The sequence below is a fragment of the Micropterus salmoides genome, unplaced genomic scaffold (genome assembly GCF_014851395.1).
Source record: "Micropterus salmoides isolate LMB-PRFRI ecotype aquatic unplaced genomic scaffold, ASM1485139v1 Ms_hic_scaffold_20, whole genome shotgun sequence".
In the NCBI taxonomy this organism is placed as follows: Eukaryota; Metazoa; Chordata; class Actinopteri; order Centrarchiformes; family Centrarchidae; genus Micropterus; species Micropterus salmoides.
Window position 1 is genome coordinate 6,520,647 of NW_024041151.1, and position 24,014 is coordinate 6,544,660.

At 39.0% G+C, this 24,014-nt stretch overlaps 1 protein-coding gene across 1 annotated transcript; it reads right to left on the reverse strand.

Annotated features, from left to right (window-relative positions):
• Positions 1-201: 201 nt before the first annotated feature.
• Positions 202-21,514, reverse strand: LOC119914616 (aryl hydrocarbon receptor-like). The gene is made up of 11 exons (XM_038734038.1): positions 21,260-21,514; positions 18,906-19,084; positions 12,610-12,722; positions 12,419-12,508; positions 10,670-10,790; positions 9,739-9,863; positions 9,079-9,281; positions 8,878-8,987; positions 8,630-8,771; positions 5,429-6,806; positions 202-3,438 (listed from the first exon to the last, which is right to left on the reverse strand). The coding sequence occupies exons 1-11, from the start codon at positions 21,316-21,318 to the stop codon at positions 3,343-3,345; spliced, it is 2,616 nt and encodes an 871-aa protein (XP_038589966.1). The 5' UTR covers positions 21,319-21,514; the 3' UTR covers positions 202-3,342.
• Positions 21,515-24,014: the final 2,500 nt, after the last annotated feature.

Below are 24,014 nucleotides of genomic sequence, written 5' to 3' on the forward strand. Positions count from 1 at the left end.
CACAGATACTCCACAGATAACAATTCCAGTTGGCAGTGGAGCTCCACACAGAGCACACGATCACAAAGGGCTTAACCTGATACCTGCTCATGTCTGAGGTCTGAAGTTCATGTCAGCAGGTGACACACTGTCCTCACATGAACTCCTCCGGAGAGAAGACTTCATGTGAGGCATGCAGAATAATAATACATGAGGCTAACCGAAGGGGTAACAGTTCTTTAGTGGAAAAATAAATTAGACATGTCCTCAGCGGTTAGATTTTGTACATAAGGAATACAAAGCAGCTACAACATGACCTGTAATAACAGAAGCACACTTTATGAATATGACGTGACTTGACATGCTAAGTTCTTTGCTATATGTAGCTGAGATGGATAACATTATTTAAAAACAATAATATGCAGTATGTTTTTATATCTCTGACTCCCTAATTTAGATCCGTTCACACTGAGCACCAGAGCTGCCAATTCTCCCATAGCATGTTAATATGTGAAAACATTATCAGCAGCCTTAATGAATCTATTACCCACATGCACACCATTAATCTCCAGTTTGATTATTGTAGAAGATGTATCAACTAATGCATCAAATCATTTAGCATTTATAAACAGTATCAGTACATAAAGAATTAAAAACATGTTTTATTACAAACTACAATTCATTATAATGTAGTTTAAGCAGCCATAAGGAACTTTTTAAGTGTTTATTACGTACTTGTCACCAATTATTACTTCTCCTGTGAAGCCTCCAAAACTGTATATTGGTGTATAAACAGATAATGGTTGACAATATAACACAGTTACAATTGTTGACAAATACTGTACATTATTAAACACTCAAAATGTCCATTTATTCAATGCGTACATGCAACTAATAAATGTGGGGTGTGAAAAGTGAAGTGCAGTGTTGGCCACTGCAGCTGGGTGTTCAAAAGCACATGGGTGTTAGGTCCCCTGTCCCCGGGTAGAGGGGGGTGTGTGTGTGTGTGTGTGTGTGTGTGTGTGTGTGTGTGTGTTCCCTTCTTGCAGGAGTGAAGTCAGGTGTGCAGGAGCCTATTAGCAGCTGCCAGCCATCAGCCTCATTATGCTCTGCCTTTTATACCTGGTCCTTGCCTCCACTCAGCACCGGATCGTAGACTCTCGTTACCAGTCAGTCTCGTTCAAGCCGTTCATTACCTAAGACTAGTTCTTGTACCTGTTCCCTACTAAACCTGTTCTTCTGTGCCGCAGATATCCCCGCCTGGTCCATCTCCTGCAACAATTCCACTCCTGCTCACGTACGCCTGAGACTGTGGGCCCACGTCTCACGGACTTTCCCCATTCCCGGATTCCCAGCCTAGTGCATTTCATGTCTAACATAATTCAATACAAAACAAAATTATATTGTAGTTCTTTTAACACTGCCAGATAATTGGCAAATCTTATTTATCAAATGTGGAAAATCTCTCTGAGTCACATTTCTTTCCAACAAAGCTGCTTTAGTGTTGAGAAAAGATTTGTCTCTACATTTCACTCTTTAGTTTCACAGCTGAACAAAAGACAAACGTCTTCTGAGACAAAAACAATTAGATTTGATTATAGGATAGGTTCACAATGTTTGTGACCGACAAAGTATTTCTTAAAACATATATCAGGTGTCCACTGACAGAGTTTTTGCTCGCTGTAACCATAAAAGATCCCTTACTAATGCGCTTCCAGTGTAAGTGATGGGAGAGAAAATCCACAGTCCTCCTCTAATCCTGCGTGCCAGAAGTTAGGAAATTTCCAACAAGAAAAAGTAAAGTAGAACGCCACTCAAACTTGTGAACTCGGGGCAAAAATATGAATTCCAACTTCATGAGGCAGTCTGATGTCACACAACAATGGCAGCAAGCATGGAAGCACATGTTGTAAATGGTAAAACATAAACTAAAAGGTAACAGAATATACATGCCTGCATTTAATCAAGATAATAAATAATATCATATAGTAAAACCTGTTCTGCATGTAAATTGATATTGTCATCTGTTATAAGGTAGCTGGTTACAGTAAACAATCTCTGAAAGGCACAAAAGTTACTCAGGAAAACATTAAAAATATCAAGAAATGTGAAAATCTTTAAATAAATATTCAACATTTACTGACTTTTGCAGATTACCAACTCGACGGGAGCAGTTATGAGGTTCCGTTTGTGCCAAAATAAGTCGAGTTACGGCAGAAGTATGTTGAGTTGAGACAGTCGTGTGAACCATCGACATAGACAGTGTGCATGCCGACTTATCTTTGGCACAAACGGAACCCAATACTGCTCAGGGTTCAGTTGTGTGCACACTTGGAAGAAATAAATGTTAGCTTGTCACGGTGAGCCATGTTTTTCGTTCACCTTTGGCGTTATGCACCTGGAACGCTTTGAGGTTGGATGTCGGAAATTTCAACTGGGACATTTTAAAGTTCCGAGCAGTGTGCAGCGCAGCATTAGTTAAACAAATGAAGGGGACTTCCTCTAAAGTTACTTTTTGTTTATGTCCTTTCCCTGCAGCTCCAGAGGGAATCACTATCCGGAAATACAATGTTGGAAAGATACTCACTTGATTTGTCTAACTCGGAGTGATTCGAAGTGTGGTGTGCAAGATAATAGGCTACATTTTCCTCTACCTTATACCTACCTCCCCTGCATGTTTTTTGCAGGAGAGGTAGGTAGGCATGTTTTTTTAATTTTAAAGTTAATATGGGGCTCTTCAGCTGTCTTAGTTAGACAAATCTAGTGTCTTTCTTTCAACATTTTGTATAAGTAAGGTAAGGTGAGTCCCTCTTTATGTTTCTTTGCTGAGCTACAGTGGAGGAATACCAACACAAAGCGGGTGTTTTATACTAAAGACTCTCCGTATAACTCGAGATTACTGAAGCCTCATGTTTAAATCAGTTCAGCCTTTGAATAAATGTTTTGCTGTGGATTTTCTCCCCCATCATTTACATTGGAAACACGCCAGAAAGGAATCTTTTCAAAGAACCACACAGATATTAACTGGATATTAATAAGAAGAAGATCTAAAGGTTTACAGAACCGGGTGTTCACAGATTCACATTGTGATGTAGAGTAAACTGATTAAAATGGTCCTTTATTCCTCACACTCCTGGCAGGACACTTCACAACTTGCAGCACGATGTGTAAAAAGTTTTATCAGCAAAAGTCTTCAATGTAGCAAAAATGTTTTTGTTTTAAATAAGAAGGTTCATATTTCTTGGCCATACACAACATCTTGAAAATATAATTATCCAAAATGGGAAACTCTGCATCATTTCTCTGTTTGGAATAATCTCAGAAGTGCTTTGCTTATCTGTCGGTCAAATATACTCCAATCATCTATGGGCCGGTGTTTTGGGAAAGGTTGATGCTCCCAGTGGGAAGAGCAGGGAAGGCAAACGGGTCAACAACACCGTTCAGGGGAACTTCGGGAATCTGTGGAAGGAAAGTGTATTAAAGGGGGTCGTGCGTGTGTTTACTCGCACAGACTTCACTCAGTTAAAAACTTGAAATTACGTTACAAGTCGCGGTGGATATTTTACAGTTTCAGTTGTTTGATAGGCTGCGTCATTAACAAGCAAGCGGCTCACCTGCTGCCGTGATACAGTGCAAACTTAAACATAATTTTAAATAACTCAAAATAATTACAATAATAAAAAAAAGGAAAAGCAGCAAATTGTCACTTCTGCAAAGCTGGAACCATTAAGTGTAATTACATGAAAAAAGGACTAAAACCATTTTCAAAATGGTTGCCAATTACTTTTCCTTCAATTGACTAATTCATTAATCAACTAATCCTTTCAGCTGCAAAAATCTTAATTTGACAAATGCAGTGAAGTGAAATAATATTTCCCTCTGAGACATAGTAAAGTAGAAGTAGAAAGTGGTGTGAAAAGACAAGACTTCAATACAGTACATGTACCTCAAATCTGTACTCAAGTACACCAATAGAGTACATTTACTTACACACATTCCACCACTGGAGCTGTCAGAATAAATTCAAACCTGTTACAAATTAAAATCTTGTCCTTCATATCAGTGGTTTTCATTGGGTGCCTTTACGGGTGCCACAAAATAAATGATTCTATATTAAACAATTTTAATAACACTTAATAACAAGGCCAAATTTTTATATTATGTTTTCAAATGAGCATTAAAGGAAAAAGCACTGTTTAATGTGGAGTTACATAGCAGCTAAGACTATTTCTACTACTGTGTTCCAGAAAGGGAATAATCCAAACTCTTCCTTTAAGCTTGGATGTTTCAGATGACCTGAACTTTTCTAACACAGTGATAATTAAACCTGGAGTTAAGTTTCATGCACATTCAAGTCTTGGAAGCGCTCCAACTATCTGTCACTTGACATTGTGCAGAAAATGAAATGGGACAAACTCCTCTAACTTTACAACTCTATGTGTTGCTGAGAAGCTGAAGTGAAGGAGAGGCTCATCAAAACAGTGCAAGGCTCTGGCTGAGGCCTTTAATGTGTCTCTTGTACCAGTAATCCTGAAATCTGAGCCATATTTAAAGGTCCAGTGTGTAATATTTAGGAGGATCTATGCACAGAAATGCACTATAATATCCATAACTATGTTTTCAGAGGTGTATAAAGACCTTACATAATGAACCGTTGTTTTTATTACCTTAGAATCAGTCATTTCTATCTACATACATGTTGCACCGCCATGTTTCTACAGCAGTCCAAACTGACAGAGCGCGTTTCGTCACAACCTTGAATGAGTACGAAGAAGAAGGAATAAGAAGTAGTAGTCATCTGGTTAAGTAAGAAAAGAACTGAAATTTGGACAAATGGAGGCCCACACGTATTATTTAAAGTTTTATTGATCAAGTTTAAAGCACGGCCCTGTTATTTTTCTGACCTATTAGTCCCATACACACCAACACGCACCTTCTCAACTGAAAACTAAAAGTGTTTGCTGTCAGGGCCCCGAGGCTCTGGAACAGCCTGCCCGAGGAAATCAGGTCGGCTGAGTCAGTGAACTCTTTTAAGTCCCTTCTTAAAACATACTTTTATAGGAGAGCCTTTCCCGAATTTTGACATATTTTAAATTTACTTTAAATGTGTATTTTAGTCTCTTAAGTGTTTTCTTGCTTTTATGTAGGTATTTGTTTTTATGTGTTTTATGGTCTTTACACTTGTTAAAGCACTTTGTAACTTGTTTTTGAAAAGTGCTCTACAAATAAAAATTATTATCATTATTATTATTATTATTATTAATATTAAGCAAAAGAGCCGACAGAGCTTATCAGCCACCGTAGCTTGGAAAGGGAGGGGTGAGCTGTGACTGAGCCTATGGTTGCAATTCGCAACCCTCACCACTAGATGCCAATAAAACGTACACACTGAACCTTTAATTATTACATTTTCAATCATTTTATCTTGGCAAGTTATCTCTTATTTTACCTGAGTTTCACCGTTCCAACAGAAGAACGTCGACTGTAATGATCCATTTTCAGGAGGATATTCTGACCGAGCTGCTCCCAGCCCAGCGTTGTCTCCACTCAGACGAACCAAACTGATGTTGCCCACATCTTTACAGGCAGCCACGTGACCGGACGACTGCATCATGTCCTGTTTGTTGACCCCGGCTGCAGTGTCTGGACGGGACGCGGCCATTGTGGTGGTGTGATTGTGAAAACTTTGCGGCAGCTGCTGCTGTTGCCACAGTGAAGGGCTCTGAAGCTGCGGCCCCACATAAGTCTGCTGTAAACCGGGGTGGCTTAGAGTATATCGTACGCTTTGGTCTGTCACCTCAGAGCAAGATTGATGGCTGCTGTGGATATTGTTGGTGTTTTGTGCAGACAGATGCCAAGACTGTTGTGTCACATCAGGATGCGAATGAACAGCATAGCAGGACTGTGTTGAAACCATCTGGTTGCCACAGAGGCGATTGCTGCTGCTGCTGGGAGGCCACAGAAGAGAGGTGTGTCCCTGGTGAGTGTTATGAAATTGTGTGGGTGTCGGTGTGTGTGCCACCCTGTGAGAGTCACCTTGAAAAGCTTCTTTGAGTCCAGTTGAACTACCAACATCACAGAGCTCCTCCCCCAACAGAGTCTGCTCTGCAAATCCTGATTTCATGTCCGTCATTGGTTGCCACTGACCAGGATGCTGTACTTGAATGGATAATCTGTTGCCAGAAACACAAGCCCCAGTCTGATCCGAACCCTGCACATCCCCAGCACCAGTCTCTCTCCTCAGAGCCTCCTCCACATATGAGAACACGTCATTGGCCAGGATGTGATTTAGTTCCCTTGTTGTGTCTTCCCTCTCGTTATTCATCCTGATGATGGTGTTCTCCCAGTCCCTCAGCTCCTTCTCCTCAACTTCAAGACCCTCCATCCTTCCATCGCCGATATCCCCCAAAATCTGCTCCAACGACTCAATCATGGCTTTCGATGTGAGGTCCTCTGTGATAAACCTCTTCTGCGACACCTGTATCTGGCCCGGCACACTGAGCAGCGCATGGCTGTCCAGGAAGGCCTGTTCCAAGGGTTGTTCGAAATCAGAGTCCTCTGTTTGGGTGAAGATTGGGAGCTGGGGGCTGGGTTTCTGCGGCTGGGTGTAAACAGAGTGGTCTTGCCGGCGAAGGGATCCCAGGATGGAGGCTGGGTCCAAAGGTTTCTCTGTTGTGGGCTCTGTCATGCCCGGTGCACCGGAGCCAGCAAGACCAGGCATGGAGAAGGCATCCAGAGAAATATCGTACAGGACGCCCTCACCGGTGGCCAGGTTGAAGGGGAGCTGCTTTCTTCTCTGGTGCAAGTGTTCCTCTCCTTCTTCATTTCTACGGAAACATAGGGACCCACAAGCAAATGTTAATACTAACAACACAAATTCTAATGTTGCACTTTTAAATGCTTAAATCTAAAGTGTAGGTTTTAGGGGGGTCAACAAAAAAAAGTGAGGCAATTTCTTGGATTTGTACATTTATATCATTCAACGAAACAGCTAATTATAATGAAATGTATTCTCGTGCTTTCCATAATATAGTAACAACATCGTAAATTATTTACGAGCACAGTGTGCGAGTAACAACTACCATAAATGTTCAATTGTTGAACTTAATGTAATGCATTAATGGTTATGATTATTGCAAAGTTATTACTCAACATTTACAAATTAAAGACTAACCATTTTGCTTGAGACTTATTGAATATTATACTAGCGGTAAGCTATATAGTGTACTATTATTTGAAATTATAATCAATATAGCAACATTTTATAATACAAATATATACATTATACTGCAGTATTCTATTAAATTAACATTTTACTTTTTATTTTATATTAGAAAATATACTAAATGAGTATAAATGAGTATTTATACTAGATCCTCCTCCAGGTTGTGGATAGAGTTAATTCAATTCAATTCAAATTAGCTTTATTGGCATGAATGTATAAAAACAATATTGCCAAAGCATCATACAAACTACATAAGAACAATCAAGCCCATACATTTCATTAAACAAGTAATTAAAGCGTGTATGTGTGTTTGTGTGTGTGTGTTAGAAAAATTTAAATATATTAAAAATTTAAATTAAATAAATAAATAAGACAGTAAGCGTGTGTGTCAGTGTGTGTGAGTCTCTGCAGTGGACAGATGAAGATTTAGCCAGAGTCTGGATGCCTGTCTGCCAATATGTGCTCCTTCTAGCTGCCTCCTCCTCCTGAGACAAACACGCTCCCCTTTTTCTGTTTTACATCTGTTTTATTGAAGTTATTGTTTACAGTAAGTGTTTAAATTAATCACAGATGTTTTCTGTGATGGGTGGTCCTTATTTTTTAAAAGCAGTTTTCAATGTGTCAAATTTTCAATAAATCTGTTTCAATATTTTTGAAAGCTTTGAAAATTATTTTAAGCTCAGGCTTGTCCGGATACCAGGGTTTTCACTTCCATAGTCCTCCGCTGGTTTATACATCATAATTGCACACAAGGGGAAGTAGCACACACACGTAGTATAAATGTGTGTATACAATAAAATAGTTTGTTGATTAACTGTATGTTTCTGGATAATTTTCCTTTGTGTGCTCCTTAATGTTTTCATTTAGGAGCACATGTGCTTCTTGGGAAAAAGGTTTGCATAGAGCCCTGGTCAGAAACCTAAACATGCAGGGGAGGTGGGGGAGATTTTCTTCAGCCCTGAGTCGTGCCTTTAGCAACAACAACTTCCACCAATAAGGTAAGGGCAACAACAGGCAAAACGTATCTTATACCTATCTTGAATTATTTTATTACTTCTGCTATCAGGCTTCTAAATGGTGCTGACGGCGGCATCTAGACATGGGCCAGGCATTGTAAACCTGAGAACCATTGTGTATTTATTTATTATTTATTGAATTATGATCCCTGATTGGTCCATGCATGGCGACCTTTGTAATGGCTCCTTGTACTAAAATACTGTAGCTTTAGAGGAAGTCCACTTGAATTGATAAACCTTTGAATCTAGGTTTTGCTGTGGATGAATCATTACAGCAAGCAAATCCTGTTTAAATGTTCATACGGGCGCCTGTTTATTGTTTTTAGACAGACTTTAAAATTGTGAAGCTTAGGTAACAGGACAAAACAAGTGGAGCAGTAAGAAGTCAAGATAAGAAGCTGATGTTTACGTGAGGGCCTTCTGACGAGCGATGATGAAGTCCGGTCTCCCGTCCTTGAAAACTATCCTGGCGGAGGCCTGAACCCACAACCACTGTCCTGTTTTGGTCAGCAGCCTGAAGATCGTGAAGCCACTGTCTCCAGTTTTCATCACTGAGGGTGGAGCAGGTGGACACAAGGTAAGACTGACAAGTTCATATTTAACCCAAATTAAGTGTACAGGACTGAGAGGTCGAAAGTGTCTTGCAGGAGAACTCACTCCTGAGGTGGTTGTCAGCGCAGTACATCATGTCAGCAGCGTGGATAAACTGATAGCCAGAACCGTGTGTGACCAACTCCACCTCTGAATATCCTAAAACCAGCTTCCCCCTGAAAAGAAACAAACACATAAATCTGTTTCCACCTCTGTTGACTTGACACTGATGGCCTAAATATTTAGAGATTCACCAAAAAAACCAACCTGGTGTCGATGCCCAAAGGAGCAAAGTCCATTCTGTGTTTAGTCTGGAAGAAGAGGGTCTTAGTCCGGATCGCCATGACTGAAGGAGGATTCAGAGGTGTGGCGATGGCAAACAGAGCCAGCTGAGGGGGAGCCGAAGTCCCATCAGCCTCTTTGTTTCCCTGCAAATGCATGTACTTCAGACGTCCGTTGAAGTTTAAAGTCTGGAGGAGACAAAGTCCATTGTAGTTACACAAATATATCAAGTGATGCTAGCAACAGGGCAGGTCATCCGAAACTTCAGAGTGATGGATCGCCATGAAAGTTTGTAAAGACATTCATGGTCCCCAGGATGAATCCTCCTCACATTGCTGATTCCCTTTCTTCCAGCGCTTATGGTTGACTTTTCTGATTTTCAGTGACATTTTGGTGTGGGGGGGTTTCCAATGTCAGACTGAAATAGGGCTGTACATAACGATTATTTTTCAAATCGATTAATCTTACGACAAAATTTGCGTATTCTAAAGAAAATAAATCTTGCCTATTACTCGATTAACATACCAATTTATCCAAAATAAATATTAAAAACATGTCTAATCAATAAATCAATATTTTATTATTATTTATATTGATTAGCATGGCTGTAAACTCTCAGTTCAAGAAATGTGATCTTTAACGTACCAGGAATCCGGACGTGTTGTCCTGGAGGCAGCGAAGGCGACAGCAGAAGCTTCTTTCCAGGAAAGAAGAGTTTTCTGGAGGGACGTACTGAGGCACCAAGCTCACAGAGCTGCGTGACAGCCCATCTGCAGAGAAACAACAACAATCCCACACGGGTATGTTTCTACACTGTATCCCACCGTATCTGCCGTCTAGGTTAATCGGCATCTGATATTCTGAAAATAACACTTTCAAGCAGGACCTAATTTAACTGAATGTCAACAAACAAACAAAAATATATTTACTTTAATTTAGTGTCACATAAGACAAATAAAATCCTCTAAATTCACAAACTTTAATTGTCATTTTTGATTGATTGATCAGTCAAAACAGTTGCAAATAAATATTCTTATATTAGCTTATGAATTGAGAAGAGCAGAGATAGTTTAAAGAGGCAGAACCCTCTTGTTTTCTAATCTTCTAGATGAAAACCTTTTTTGCAATTACATCCCTTATTATTTTTAATCAGCCCATCAAATCCACCACATAAAGTGTAATATTTAATTAAATTAAACAAGGTACATATTTGAATCTGAGCCAGCCCATCAACCCTTCTCCTACACAAAAAAAAACACTGAAGGTTTTACTACCAAATGTTTTGCCTTCTTGTTTTAGGTGAGAACGTCCTATAAATGAGCCGTTACAGTGTGTGAGGCATGTGACCAAAGGGATGTTTACTGTATAACCAGTGATGTAATGCATGTGTGTAGTGAAAGTACATTTAGTTCAAATTCAAGGTACTTATATTACGTAATATACGGGGTAAGTAGGGCAAGTAGAAATTGCCTCGTTTATGGGGTCCTGAGCCAAATAGGTTGGGAACCAAAGATCTCGATATTAACACCTGAAAGAGACATGTATGATATTAGTGACAGGCAGGATGAATTAATACCCTGTGCTCTCATGTCTGAGTTGGTCTCGCTCGGGTTGAGTGCGAAGTGGAGCTGACATTTGAACACCTCTCTGTCGTCCATGTGAACGAGATCGTACACACTCTGGTGGACCACATCGGACTGATGACAGAAAGGAAGGGAAAGGGGTGGGGGGGGATTTAAATTAAATTACATTTTCATTAACTTTAATTAGCTTAACCTGGCATAGCATGAAGACCGAGAACAGGGGAAACACCTAGCCTGGCTTATGTTTACACGCACTACAGCTTTTGTACAGATTAAACAGTGAGATATAATGTAAAATACTGAGCTTTCGAGATGCTGGTAGGAGGATTTATTTACCTTTAGACAGAGCCAGACCAGCCAATTCCCCCCGTTTCTTGTCTTTATGCTAAGCCAAGCTAGCCAAATTTCCCCACATCTTGAACTATTTCTTTAAATAAAAAACAGAATATAAAATATAACAGAATAGCTGACTGTAGAAATAAAACAATCCAAGTAATTCAAATAATCATGGTGATATGTATGCGTTTAACCCGCTATAGGCCTGACAGTAGTGTATTAATTATTACATAATGCATTAATTATAACCAGTTGTGCTGCCAGTGAATGCTGCTACTTTTTACTTCAACTCCACTATGTTTATCTGACAGCGATATTTACTAGTTACTTTGCAGATTTAAGGCTCTGCACACCCACACAGGTGATTTTTATCACTCTGGCTGATTAGAAATCTTAAACAATAAAACGCCACTCAAAGTTTGTGCTTGTAAACACAGACTTCATGAAGTAGCAGCTGTCTGATGTCACACAACAATTGCAGCACCCATGGAAGCAGATATTGTAAAAGGCACTGTTAAGTATATTTGCCTAAATGTTATTAAATAATACATACTACCACACAGTAAAACCTGTTCTGCATGTAAATTGAAGTAAAAATATGTCGCCAATGTTATTAGGTAGACAATTACGGCAAACAAGCTCTAAAAGTCATCTTCTCTGGACAACAGTTATTCGGGAAAACAAAAAAGTTAAATATAAAACATTTACTAGCTTATGCAGATCACATGTAGCTAGACAGGAACATAGTTAACGAGTAATGTCAATTGATGTCGCTCATTTTCATTAAAATCTTTTTTATTAACACCGAGGGCTCTGATGAGAGTTCAGTTGTGGGTAGGTTTGGCAAAGAAACATCAGTTTGTCACGGTCAGCCATGTGCGTCGTGCACCTGGAACGCTTGGAGGTCGGAACGTTGCAGCTTCCACTGGGATTAGTCTGTGTTGGTGATTATAACCTTCACAAAGGGAGCATTTCCTGCAGGACTATTGTATTACACTGCATTAGCTTAAGCTAGGTGTACCTAATAAACTGGTAACTGAGTGTGTTAGTATTATGTAGTAAAAGTTTTAAAGCACCCAAAAACCCATAGTCCACTCGCACAGGTGTTTTCACTTATACTGCCTAATTAGACCTGTTCTCAGGTCAGTATAGGCATGCAGAAACTACGCTTGACTGTTATCATCATTAGTCATTAGTAAAGATGTAACACTGGCACGGTGCACGCTGCAGAAGAACAAATACTTTTACTTTTACTTTTATTATATGTACATTTTTAATACTTCTACACTTTTACTGCAAGACTTGTATATGACTGAATATTTATCCGCCTCTGAAGCATCTGAATACTTCCTCCACCTCTGGTACAAAGAAATATATTTACACTGTGTTTGGTGACACAGTTTTACCTGATGGAAGCCCAGGAAGTCCCGGATGGTCGGGGATGTGTAGAAGATTGTGCCATCGGTCGTCACAACCAACACGAAACCATTTAAAGCCTACAGAAATAACAGAAATACAAAATGACAGACATGCACACTGACAAATACACACCCGTGCACAAATGTAATCCAATGTTTTGTTGTTTTTGTTGCTGTACCTGGAGAAGAAGTTCTCCCTCTGAGAAACTGACTCCATCCAGTGACACAGGATGTCCATTTCTGCCGTTTGCAGAGAGAAGAGCAGGTGGCCTCACGTTCTTTTGGAGTACTGCTGCAATATCCAAAAGCATACAACTCAGTGAAAAAACAACTCAAAATAATGAATTTTAATGTCCTGAAGCTGCCAAAAGGGACAAAAACAGCACACCAACAAAATAATATGTAATAAAATAAAACCAAACTGGATTATTTAGAGAAAAAGGAACATTGTTTCCTAAAACGGATATTACTGAATCCTTAAATATACATTTTCAATGTTCTGAACCCCACATACAACTGTTATTCCATTTACCTTCATTGTTTAGGCAGCAGCAGAAATCTCTGTGGGAATCTCAAGATCAGGGCAAATAAAATCTCTATAGCTCAAGTGAAGTCATTTGTATGAAGCAACCTCTAAATGTGGAGCTGTGGAAGTGTTTTGCAGGTTTTTCTGGGCTTGTTGAATTTTTTACTGCACATATTTTGTTATATTCTTGATACTTTATAAAGTTAAACTGGCAGTAGTCGTTAGCTGGCATTTGTGTACTTATCAAAGCTAATATCCAATGAAGGTTAAAATCAAGGGCAACTGGACTTGGTTGAAGATACTGGATACTTTTCCAGTATCTTCAACCAAGTCCAGTTTCGTTGGATAACTATGACCTGGATGACTGAGAATCTTCATAGACATCAAAGCTAATATAATCAATATTGTGTTAATATTATTAACAGAGAAATTGACAACGTGTAAAGTGAAAGGCGTCGCTTGTAGTGACAAAGCCACAGAGAATTATGACCTGGCTGAAGTTCCCCTCAGCTCTGCGGAGCGTTTGAGGGTCTTTCAGCTTATTGTTTTGGTTTTACTGCAACTTTACTGTCTTGGTTCAGTCTTACTGTTCTCATCATTGTTGTTTCAGAGAAAAAGGCACGAGATTTCACCCAGAATGAAATGAGACTAATCAATATAAGCATGAAATATTTGCAGAAACTCAGAGAGCCAGTTTTACTTTGGTCAAACGGGATTACTTCTGTGCCTCCTCCCAGATGGCAGGAGGGAGAACATGTGATGGGATGGGTTGTGTAAGTCCTTAATGATGGAGGTAGCTCTGCAAATGCAGCGTTGCTGGTAGATCTCACTTAGGTAGGGGAGTGGTGCACCAATGATCCTGCTGGCTGTCTTCACTACACTGTTTAGTTGTTCTTTTTCAGTTTAGCTGTTCTTTTTCATGGGTTTATCAGCGCTTTTTCACTGAAAACAGTGTTGGAAAGTAACTAAGTACAGTATATATACTAATATATACTAGTATTTGGTAGTTCAACCCTTAACAATACAGTATATATGCAATATTAAATGTAACTAGTATCTGAAGTTGTACTTGAGTAAATCTGATTGCACCACAACACTCAATGTATTTCCACTCACTACTATCAGTGTCAGACCTGAACAAATGAGATTAAATTTAAAATGTAGAAAAACTGTGCTGCATTTCGGCTTCTTCCATGTATTTAATTTTTGTGCCTGGTGCCTGTATGAGGCCCCGGCCTGTTTATGACTCTGCAGAACAGATTTTCGTTGCAGTAAAAGGCAGCCGGAGGCCGAGTTAAGGACAGCTCTGACCTCGATTCAACCTCGTACACCCATCGTTATAAACAAACACAGGAAGCACACACGAACCACCAGCTCACCGGCCAGCCACGGCCCGAACAAGACAACCCTCACCCCGCCCCCACGTCCCTCTGCGGTGTCAGACTTCCTGAGCAGTTCAGACTCTGGACTCTGTTGCTACAGTGACAAGGGTTCACCATGGTAACCTTCACCCCAGGTGATCAGCAGCAGGAAGCTGCAGGAGTAACCCCTTTCCTATTTGGGGGGACTCTCTGAGCTTCCCTAAGGATATATATGTTGTAATCAGAACATCCTTTAGGACAAACTTTACATTATCTGAACTGACTTAAGGAAGATGATTATTTATTAAATACAAATATATTAAGTTTGAAAATATCAATACATAACAAACCTAGTTGGAGGAGAGTCTGATATTGCTTTGTTTATTGATATCTCGAGGTGACACATGCTGCTCACTGGTCGAACAAGAGATTTGCTTTCATCTTACACAAACTGAACTATGACAACAGGCCGTATCATCCAACAGCCCTTCCCTGTTTTTGTTCCCTTTTCTTGATGTAGCATCCAAACACACTTCCGATGAAAGTTTCGTTAAGGCTTTGTTGTGTGCAGCATTAAACGTCAGGCCCTGAACAAACATCCTCAACAATCAGAGGAAGTTGCCGTGGAAGATTAGATGGATAATTAGAAGAAATACAAAAATAAATTTTCCCACAACAGTGAAAACGCTTTCATCCTGGAAAACAGCGTTTTTAGCCAAACTAGTCAGTCCACCACTTTGGTCCAGACTGAAATATCTAAACAACTATTAAATGCATTGCCGTGACATTTTGTGCAGACTAGGGCTGGGCAATATGGAAAAAGATGTTATCAAAATTTCATATAATTTATTATCAATAATTACCAGGATAAATGTCAAATCTTTATTTCTTTTCAAGTTTAAAGGATGATTTTTGCTCCTGAGAGAAAGTTGAATAAACCAGATGGTTAATTTGGTTTTAAACTTTTTCTTTGCAGTCAGAACAAAACACTTGATGCCAAACAGTGGATCACTTAACGAATCTGAGGAAGAACATTCAGGATTTCAATTTATGAAAAAATCTTTTTGTTATTTTCTGAAACGAACCATCTGACATTTACACCCACGTCACAGGTCAGTTGTGTGAGAGTAGGTGAGAAAGGAGTCAGGGTTTTAACCACTCTCTCATGCTCACTTTTCATTCTTGATATATTTTGTTTATAATATTTGTCACTTTTCATGTGAACAACTGGGGGCATTAATGTCTTCAGAGTTCATGACAGCACTTTAATGACTCGCTCTGAGTCTTTTTTTAAATTAATAAATATCCAAATTCTCTGATTCCAGCTTTCCAAATGTGAATATTTTCTGGTTTCTTTACTCCTCTATGATGGTAAACTAAATATATACAATTTTCTCGACCTAATAACTTTTTAAAGATTTAAAGATTCATCAACAATGAAAATAATCTATAGTTGCAGCCCAATACAACGCAATACACATTCCTGCCTCCAGTTTCATTCATATTACACTGATCGTGAAGAGTACGATTAAAAATGTTTATTAAACAGCGCATCTGGCCCATTTTAAACAGTCATGCAGTTGCAAATTCATTCCATTCGTCCTTGTGTGACAGACCTGCTTGCCAATCCCAAGCGCCATGCATCAGCCGAACCGACAGTCTTCTGCCCGGCGTCAACTCACACTGGAAGTGTTTCAGCAGCGGAGCGTTTAGCCTGCTCCACCTTGTTGACATGTTGTTAATTTGCCATTTTGTGTGTTTCTACTACAGACCGGCTCGTTGTGTTCCTTTCTTTTTACGGCTACATATCCTGCATGGAGCATTTCAGACTGACTTGTTTAAATGTTTTTGATTTTTTCAGTTGTCCTTTGGTCATGGTTAAGTACGCAACCTGGTAAATTGTTTATTTTTTTGTCTGTTTTAACTGTGTTTATTGTTGACTGGGAGTCTGCGCAGGGGTTTTAATTTGGTTTTTTTGGGTTTTTTATTTTATAATTCCTGCCAATCGTGTCTCATGTTGTAACGCTCCATGATATTTTTTATTTAGTACACAGTGAAATATATATATATATATATATTTAGCTAAACTTAAAAAAAAAAGAAAAGCTAATCGAAACGTAATCACAATATTTGGTCCCAAATCGTTCAGCCCTAGTTTCCAGGTTTGTGAGAAAGCATTTTCCAGTTAATCTAATGTTGTTGTTTTTCATGTTTAATTTAAGTAAAGAAGAAGGAGAGGTTTGTCAGCTCATAAAGGAACATTTCAAATCACCAAATTTGGAGATTTTCTTCGGACTGTGAATATGTCGTATGAGGAAGGAAATGCATTCAACATGTTTGTTATGATAAAGATACACACAGTGTGTTTCGGTGTAACACACTGAATGTAAACAGAAACTTTTCTTGTTTACATGAAAACTCCACAGGGCACCTTTAAGGTTTACAGCAGCAGTGAGGGATTCCATACTTCTTTTCCCCTGGGTTTCGCCTCTCAGGCTGCCTGCTCTAGCTTACTGCTGGAGGCTGTTGGGGCTGTATGCAATCTCACTACTCGGGGCTTAAAAAAGTCCTGCCAAAACCCTTTAATCTACATTTTTATTTATAGTTAATATTCAACAGAAATAAACAAAAAATGTAATAAAGATGGAAATACAACATATTTTCTCATGAGGTATCTGGTCTCATCAAGGAAACTAATCACGTTTGTTATCAGGAAATGGCATTCACTTGTCGTTTTGTTTGTTTTGCTTTGGTTGGTGGCCTCTGACTTTACATGTAGGGATTTACTGTGAAAAACAGCAGCTGTTGTGTCAATCCACAAATAATTACATGAGCTTTTCCTGTGCGTTTCATGCTTAAACATCCTTTTTTGTTGTTGTTGTTGTTGCCTGGTTCCTGGGTGAAAGTGCTTATGGACGACAGCTTGTGTGTGGTGTCAGGCTGGACGAACATGAAAGTTGGGAGGAGATGAAATGCAGCATCAAAATGGACTTCAGGCAGCTTCAACACAGACTTAGTCTTCTTATACTGCATCTCTCATCTCACTCCTTCGGTTTCCCTTTTCCTTATTTTTATGTGAACCTTGTGGTAAGTCAAACATGTATTATTTAAACATCTTCATATGTAGAATGACGTCTCGGTCCGGTAGTATGGTGGGTTTTACAATAAATAAACACTCAGGTAATGTGACGCAGAGCCAGAGAGGCACAAAGAGAGAGAGAGGTTGCATTATGGAAAATGTAGGATCCAGTGTTTTTAGACCCTGAGCCGCAGTAAGGACTGAAAATCAGGATATCTCGGCCTCTGCTGCTTCGATTTTGACTGTCTTTTTAAAAATCTGGCTCTTTTGAGTCTTCCAACTTTATGGAAGTCCAATACTGTGTTTATATCATGATATTAAAGTTGTGATGCAACTCGAATTCAAAAGGACAGAATGAGCTTGTGCAGCATGGCAAAACTTCATGGATAAGGCCAGTGTATTGTCTTATATATCAAAATATAACCATATGAGTAGACCAACACAAATAATGTGAGATTTTTCTCAATACTTTCTGACTTCCTGAGTGTGACTATCAGCTCCAAGCCAATTGGTGTCAATATTTGACTTAAAATGGTATTTTGACAAACATTTTGACTTATACAAAACAAATATTGTACCGAAAATTACAGTAGGCCATTTCGCGATTTAGAAAAGATTTAGATAAATTTTTCAGCCCTGCTCTAACAGGAGGGAAAACTGCATTTATTGGGCACTACTTTCAGCGGCAGATGAATCCACATGTGGCGCTCTAGTGAGTATTTGGGGCAGCAGGATGGTGTATGTGAGACTGAGTCAGAATAAACTACAATGTGTGTGTTCGTGGTGATGAAGGAACAACAGGCAGTGCTGCAGTGAGAATCACTGATGTGCTGTTAATAGTTCTGGGACAATAATGGATCTATCAGGCTTTGGATGTACAGATTATTGGTAGGATCAATTCATTGTTGGTTTTGATCTTTTCATGGGATTTGTTGACAATAAGAAAAATATATAATGTCACCAGACTTATCCTTCTAACAAAAATATCTTTACCTTGTAGAAGCATGTAAGAACAAGCTGAACAAAGACAATCAAATTGCCTTTTAAGACAATAATGCAAAGCATGCAAAACGCGCGCTGTATTTGATTAAACTGATTGTGTATGCTGAAGTCATTTCAGGGACACATTTTGACATCAGAACAATGCACGTACTGACGGCGCAGGCCACCTTTGACTGGGCACGTACTTAATCAGCGTCAGAATAAAGACCTACTGTTTAAGTCTGCCTGGCTCAGGTTCCTCTGCAGGGCCTCCATCTGCCGCAGCACTATCTCCAGTTTCCCTCCCAGCAGGGCTTCCTATTCATTATTCACAGTGTCAAGTTCCCTTTCTGACACCCCACAAACACTCCAGAGCTCAGACGCAAAAAACTGGCTAAAGCAGCAGATTTGCACACCTGACACATCGTCCTCACACGTACCGTCCCTCACTTTCAGTACTTCACACATGTGTGCAGGTTTAATATGACATTTTCTCCACAACTACCACAAAACGATGACGTCACTGACCATGGAAGTAACTCTTGACCTTGAGGTATCCCACACTGAGCCGGAGCACAGACAGTTTGTCCAGACGACCTCTGACCTCCTCTGAGAAAGGCAGCAGGCTGGTCAGATGGTCCAGCTCTGTATTCAGGCGGTCCCGGTGGCGTTTGGATGGATTGGTCTTCCCAGTCGGAGGCTTCTCACTGAAACGACACACAAGACAAGAGGATGAGTGATGCTGCTCGCTAAAACATGTTTGCTCCGCTTGACAATCGAACAGTGGAATTTCCATCTTGAATTAGAAGTGGGAGTTTTTGGTACGAGTTAAATTTTGCATATCCTGTAACAAGCAGTACATCTGAACGTCTGCAGGCGTGGATGTAGGAAGACTTGTGTGTCATATTGACACAGTTCCGGTTCATGAAGACAATAACGTCTTTCAGTTGCTGCCCAGATAAACTCTGACCCACATCAAACGAAGCATCAATTTCCTGGTTTTTAAGAGCCAGCAGGGGCTGAAGGTGTGGTTCATACTTTCATTATTACAAGACACACGGAGATAAATGTTTTGTTAGTGCATTCACTCTGTTAGTCTTGTTAGCTTAGGATAAATACCGGTATATTAGAATTACTGAGAATTCGTTATTGAAATGGCCTAAGTGAGTATATCTGTATAAGCAGCTTGGACTGTTTTAGAGCTGCAACGATTAATCGATTAGTCAATTTCGGTCCTTTCCAAGTTCTCAAATGTAAGAAAAATCTGCTTTCCATCATTTTACATATTGATTATTTGGAGGTTTGGGACTGTTAGTGGGACAAAACAAGACATTAAATAAGTTCACGCTGGGCTATAGGATACTGTGAGGAGCAGTTTTCGCTGTTTTCTAAGTTTAATATCGTCCAAACGAATTAATCTATTAACAGTCACAGCCACTTTTTTAAGCATGAGTACTTTTAAGTTTGCTCCTTCAAGTTGTTGACAGTACTAGTACTTTTACTTGTAATGGTGTACTATAAGATTGTTGGATTGGTTATTTTAGTTAAGTAAAGTAGTGGTTATCAAACTTTTTTACATCACTGACACAAATAAGACCACGGACACCCATTTAATAAGATTTTGTCCCAAGTCCCCCCATCTGATTGGATTTTTGCTTTTAGATGTTCTATTACAGAAAGTGTATAAAACCCAAGACTCACACTCACTGTGTTTCTTATACATGGAATTATAATGAAAGGATATGAATCCCCTTTTATTCTGTGGTCGATCGACACACTGACTGACATCCGTACAGTCATGCAGCTGGCGAGGCTAAAACACAGAAAGTTACATCATAATTTTGAGACAGCAAGTGTTTGTTGATATTCTACTTGGCCTGTGGCATTTTTACCGAAAATTACCACAACATACATCCACGACAACATGTCCGGGCATGCAGCAGCTCTGTGTGTCACAGCTCCCTGACAAAACACAGAGATGGAAGAGAAGAGATGGAGGGACCAGGAGGGAGAACCAAACAGTCAGGAATGAGGACATAAAACACAGCAAGAGAGAGAAAAATATCAAATAAATGGTGAAGAAGCAACTAGACAAGATGTATATTATCTTACAATGACACCCCTGTCGGCTGCTGATGAATAAAATGGTAGGAAAACCACTCAGCAACACAATATTTGACCCACGATTTATTAATTTTTTAAACTCTGGTTGTGACAAATATAGCTAAAGACTATATTTGGGAAATAATACCAGTTAAACACATATAGGGATTAAGTAAATAAAGCCAGTGGTACCATAACAAATTATCACATATCCACTGGACATCAGATGAAGTAAAGTGATGATTAATGATTCTTTAGCTCATCCTGCAGAATCATCCAGGCGGGTTTTCAGTGGTGGAAAGTACATGTACAAAGTACAATTTTGAGGTACTTTCAATTTCATGCAACTTTACAATAATCTATACTAGATTTTACACCACTACATCTATTTAATAACATTAGTTACTACTTAAGTATGATGTATTATTATTGGTTAAGCTATCCAGCAATATATAAAGTAATCAAATCTCCACTCTCTCTTTAACAGTAATATATAGCCTACCTACTGCATAATATGTATTTTTTTACTTTTGGAACTTTATTTTGATCCTAATTCTTTTGCATTTTTAAATGCATTACTACGACTTTTACTAGTAAAAGTATCTCTACTACTTGTAGAAATCACAATAATTGCACAGTGGCCTAATGATTAGTGAGTGATCCATTGACAGTGACCAGCATGAACCCGGTGCACAGAGTTGAGCTGCATCAGCCCAGCAGCCCTCACATAAACACATAAACAAGTGTAACCAAAAACGTTTTTAAACATTAAAACCTACATGTTCGCAGCGGGTTTCTTCCTCTTCCTCGCCGCGTATACTCCGTCATTCCCCGGCATGGCGGCGCCAAGGTTTCAGCCAACTTTCACTTCAAATAATAAATAAACACTCAACGAGTTCAAACTTTGCTTAACAAGTTGTCATTTTGAACCTGTAAAGCCTCCATGTTATGTCGACCCAGGAAAGAAATAATCCACATGTCTGAAGTCTGTCCAGGAGGTCTGAAGCTTGCGTAACAGACTTAAAGAAGCAGCACACACGCCGCACCCAGCCCTCCGTCTGCAGCCAATCCGGTCCACTGTGACATCCTGACATCTCTGTCTCACCGTTTGTTATTGGTGTAATTAAGCTTTGTTTTTTCCTTGTCTCAGCTGTACACACACTGTACATGTAAATACATAACCTGCCTATGTTTTTATTGGAGGTTTTTCAGACAGGTTAAAGACAGGTAAATTTTATATATAAGTAGTTATTTGAAAGTAAAACCTAAGTTTTGTGTATTTTATAATGAGTTTCTTTCCGGCAAATGATTAGAAAAAACAATATTATTATAATTATTAAGCGCTTAATATCTTAGAAGCGAAAATGCATATAATAGAAGAATATGATATACAAAAAGAGCCTTTGTCTTTTTGTGTGACAAATTGCACAAGTCACACATGTTGACACTATAAGAACCACAGTGCAAAATCTATACATTCAAACATGTCAGACAAAAAGATTTTTTAAGAAATTAAAATATTAATATGAATGAATAGCCTAAATAATTAAAAGAAAAAACTCACTGCTTTGTTGTCCTGCCACCTTAAAATGTTGTGTCGCCATCTAGTGGCAGCGAGAGTAACTTGCAGGGATGGAAAATGGTGCATTCATGTGGTGTTTTTGTTCTAAGATGCCGACATCATAAAAGTCAAACAGCACATCTTTGTACAGCAATGAAAAATGGACAGACATGGTACAGCAGATGTATTGAGGTCTTTCCAAGTAATTGTAATAAGTAATTGTAGACCTGCAGGACCAGCTCCAAAATAAGTGTATGGTTGTTTCACCATCATGTCCACAGAAAGAAAGTACATTTCTTATTACATTTACTTTGCAAAAAAAATGTTTTGCTGGATAACACCGATTGAGAAGTTTGAAACAGACATCTCGAGGTTTGTTTGAGATCAAATATCTTAACGGTATCTAAGGTAAGTGGTAAATTTTGGTACACGAGCTGCTGAGTTGTTGACATCATAGGCTATACACAGAAACATGGCGGAGAACATGGTAACATTAGATGGGAAAATAACTTTTTCAATATGCTGCAAAAGTTCGTAGCCTCTTGCAATGCAAGACTTGCATATAAATGTTTTTGCTAACATGTCATTTGTAATATTGTATTAGGTTATAACAGTTAGTTTGCTGTCAATTGTACAGTGAATTGGATTAATAAGAAAAGTTATTTATTAGCAGTATTTGCAGTACAAGCAATATTTAGTATTATTATGGTTTCAGGTAATGTAGCTACTGGTGCAGTAACAATTCTGGGACAAAAATGAATTCGTAATAGAAAGCTTCAAACTGTGTTTTATTTATATAGGCTCTACAAAAAGAAAAAAACTGAATTATTAAATAAATATGTTTATTAAAATAAACAATAATGTTATAATTCTACATTGTCATCCAGCATACTTGGATTACAATTACAATCCTGCATCCTTTTAATAGCGTCCATGTTGTTTTCACGTTAAAACTTAAAATCACATCGGGAGGAGAGACTCGGGAAACGGGAGCACCCGAGGAGCACCTGAATGCACCATGAAGATGAGATTCAGCAAACATGTCTGGAGCCCAGATGTTCAGAGATGTTGTGAACCAGAGACTAACTGCTGCTGCTGAAGAAATATTGCACTGTTTGAAAGGAGGATAGCAGAGTACGAGGAGGAACTCCTCCATATTCTTTGTCTTTATAATTGTTATCTTTATAATAACATAATATAATAAATAATTGTAGACTATATAGCCTAGTGTTTATCTTTAGTTTATTTATTTTATATGTTACCATATTAGAATACATTTAATTATCCCATCTGTTAATATCTGAGTGCGTGAAGCCTGAAGGGACTACACACTTTCTTTACCTTATACAACCTTGTGTTGTAGCCTATTGGCCTAGTAATATTTACCTTGATACCCTGATATGTACAATAATTACAGTGAAGCAGTAAATGTCAATGAATCTCTTAGTTCTCTGCTCCCTCCAACAATTCTCATACAAAATGTATGAAAAGAAAATCATGTAAAAAAATTTGAATCTCAGACATGAAGACATAAAATAGTTAATTTATTTAGAAAAAATACACTGTGGTAGGCAGATGTACAGTTTTATATATATACAGTATATACATGTATATATTAGTGGTGTCAGGAAATTAGTTTTCTAAAACGTGCATGTATTTAATTTTTCTCCACAGACGTCCAGCAGCTGTTGGGGAGTAAAGAACAGGTTCCCCCTGAGCAACAGCAGCAGTGCAGCCTCAGTCAGAACCAGGAGGACCCACCAGAGCTGCTACACATTAAAGTGGAGCAGGAGGATCTCTGGACCAGTCAGGAGGGAGAGCAGCATCCAGGGCCGCAGGAGACTGAGTTCCCATTCACTCCTGTCACTGTGAAGAATGAAGAAGATGAAGAAGAGCAACCTCAGTCTTCACAGCTTCATCAGAGCGAAACTGAAGAGAACAGAGAAGCTGATGGAGAGGACTGTGGAGGACCA

What these genes read in the sequence shown, in the direction of transcription:
- LOC119914616 (XM_038734038.1), bottom strand. Translation starts at nt 21,318, where the DNA reads ATGCCGGGGAATGACGGAGTATACGCGGCGAGGAAGAGGAAGAAACCC. An exon ending in CTCAGACATGAGAGCACAGG is followed by an intron (nt 9,864 to 10,669) that starts GTATTAATTCAT and finishes GTTTCTCTGCAG; the next exon opens with ATGGGCTGTCACGCAGCTCT. An exon ending in ACAACACGTCCGGATTCCTG is followed by an intron (nt 9,282 to 9,738) that starts GTACGTTAAAGA and finishes TGTCTCCTCCAG; the next exon opens with ACTTTAAACTTCAACGGACG.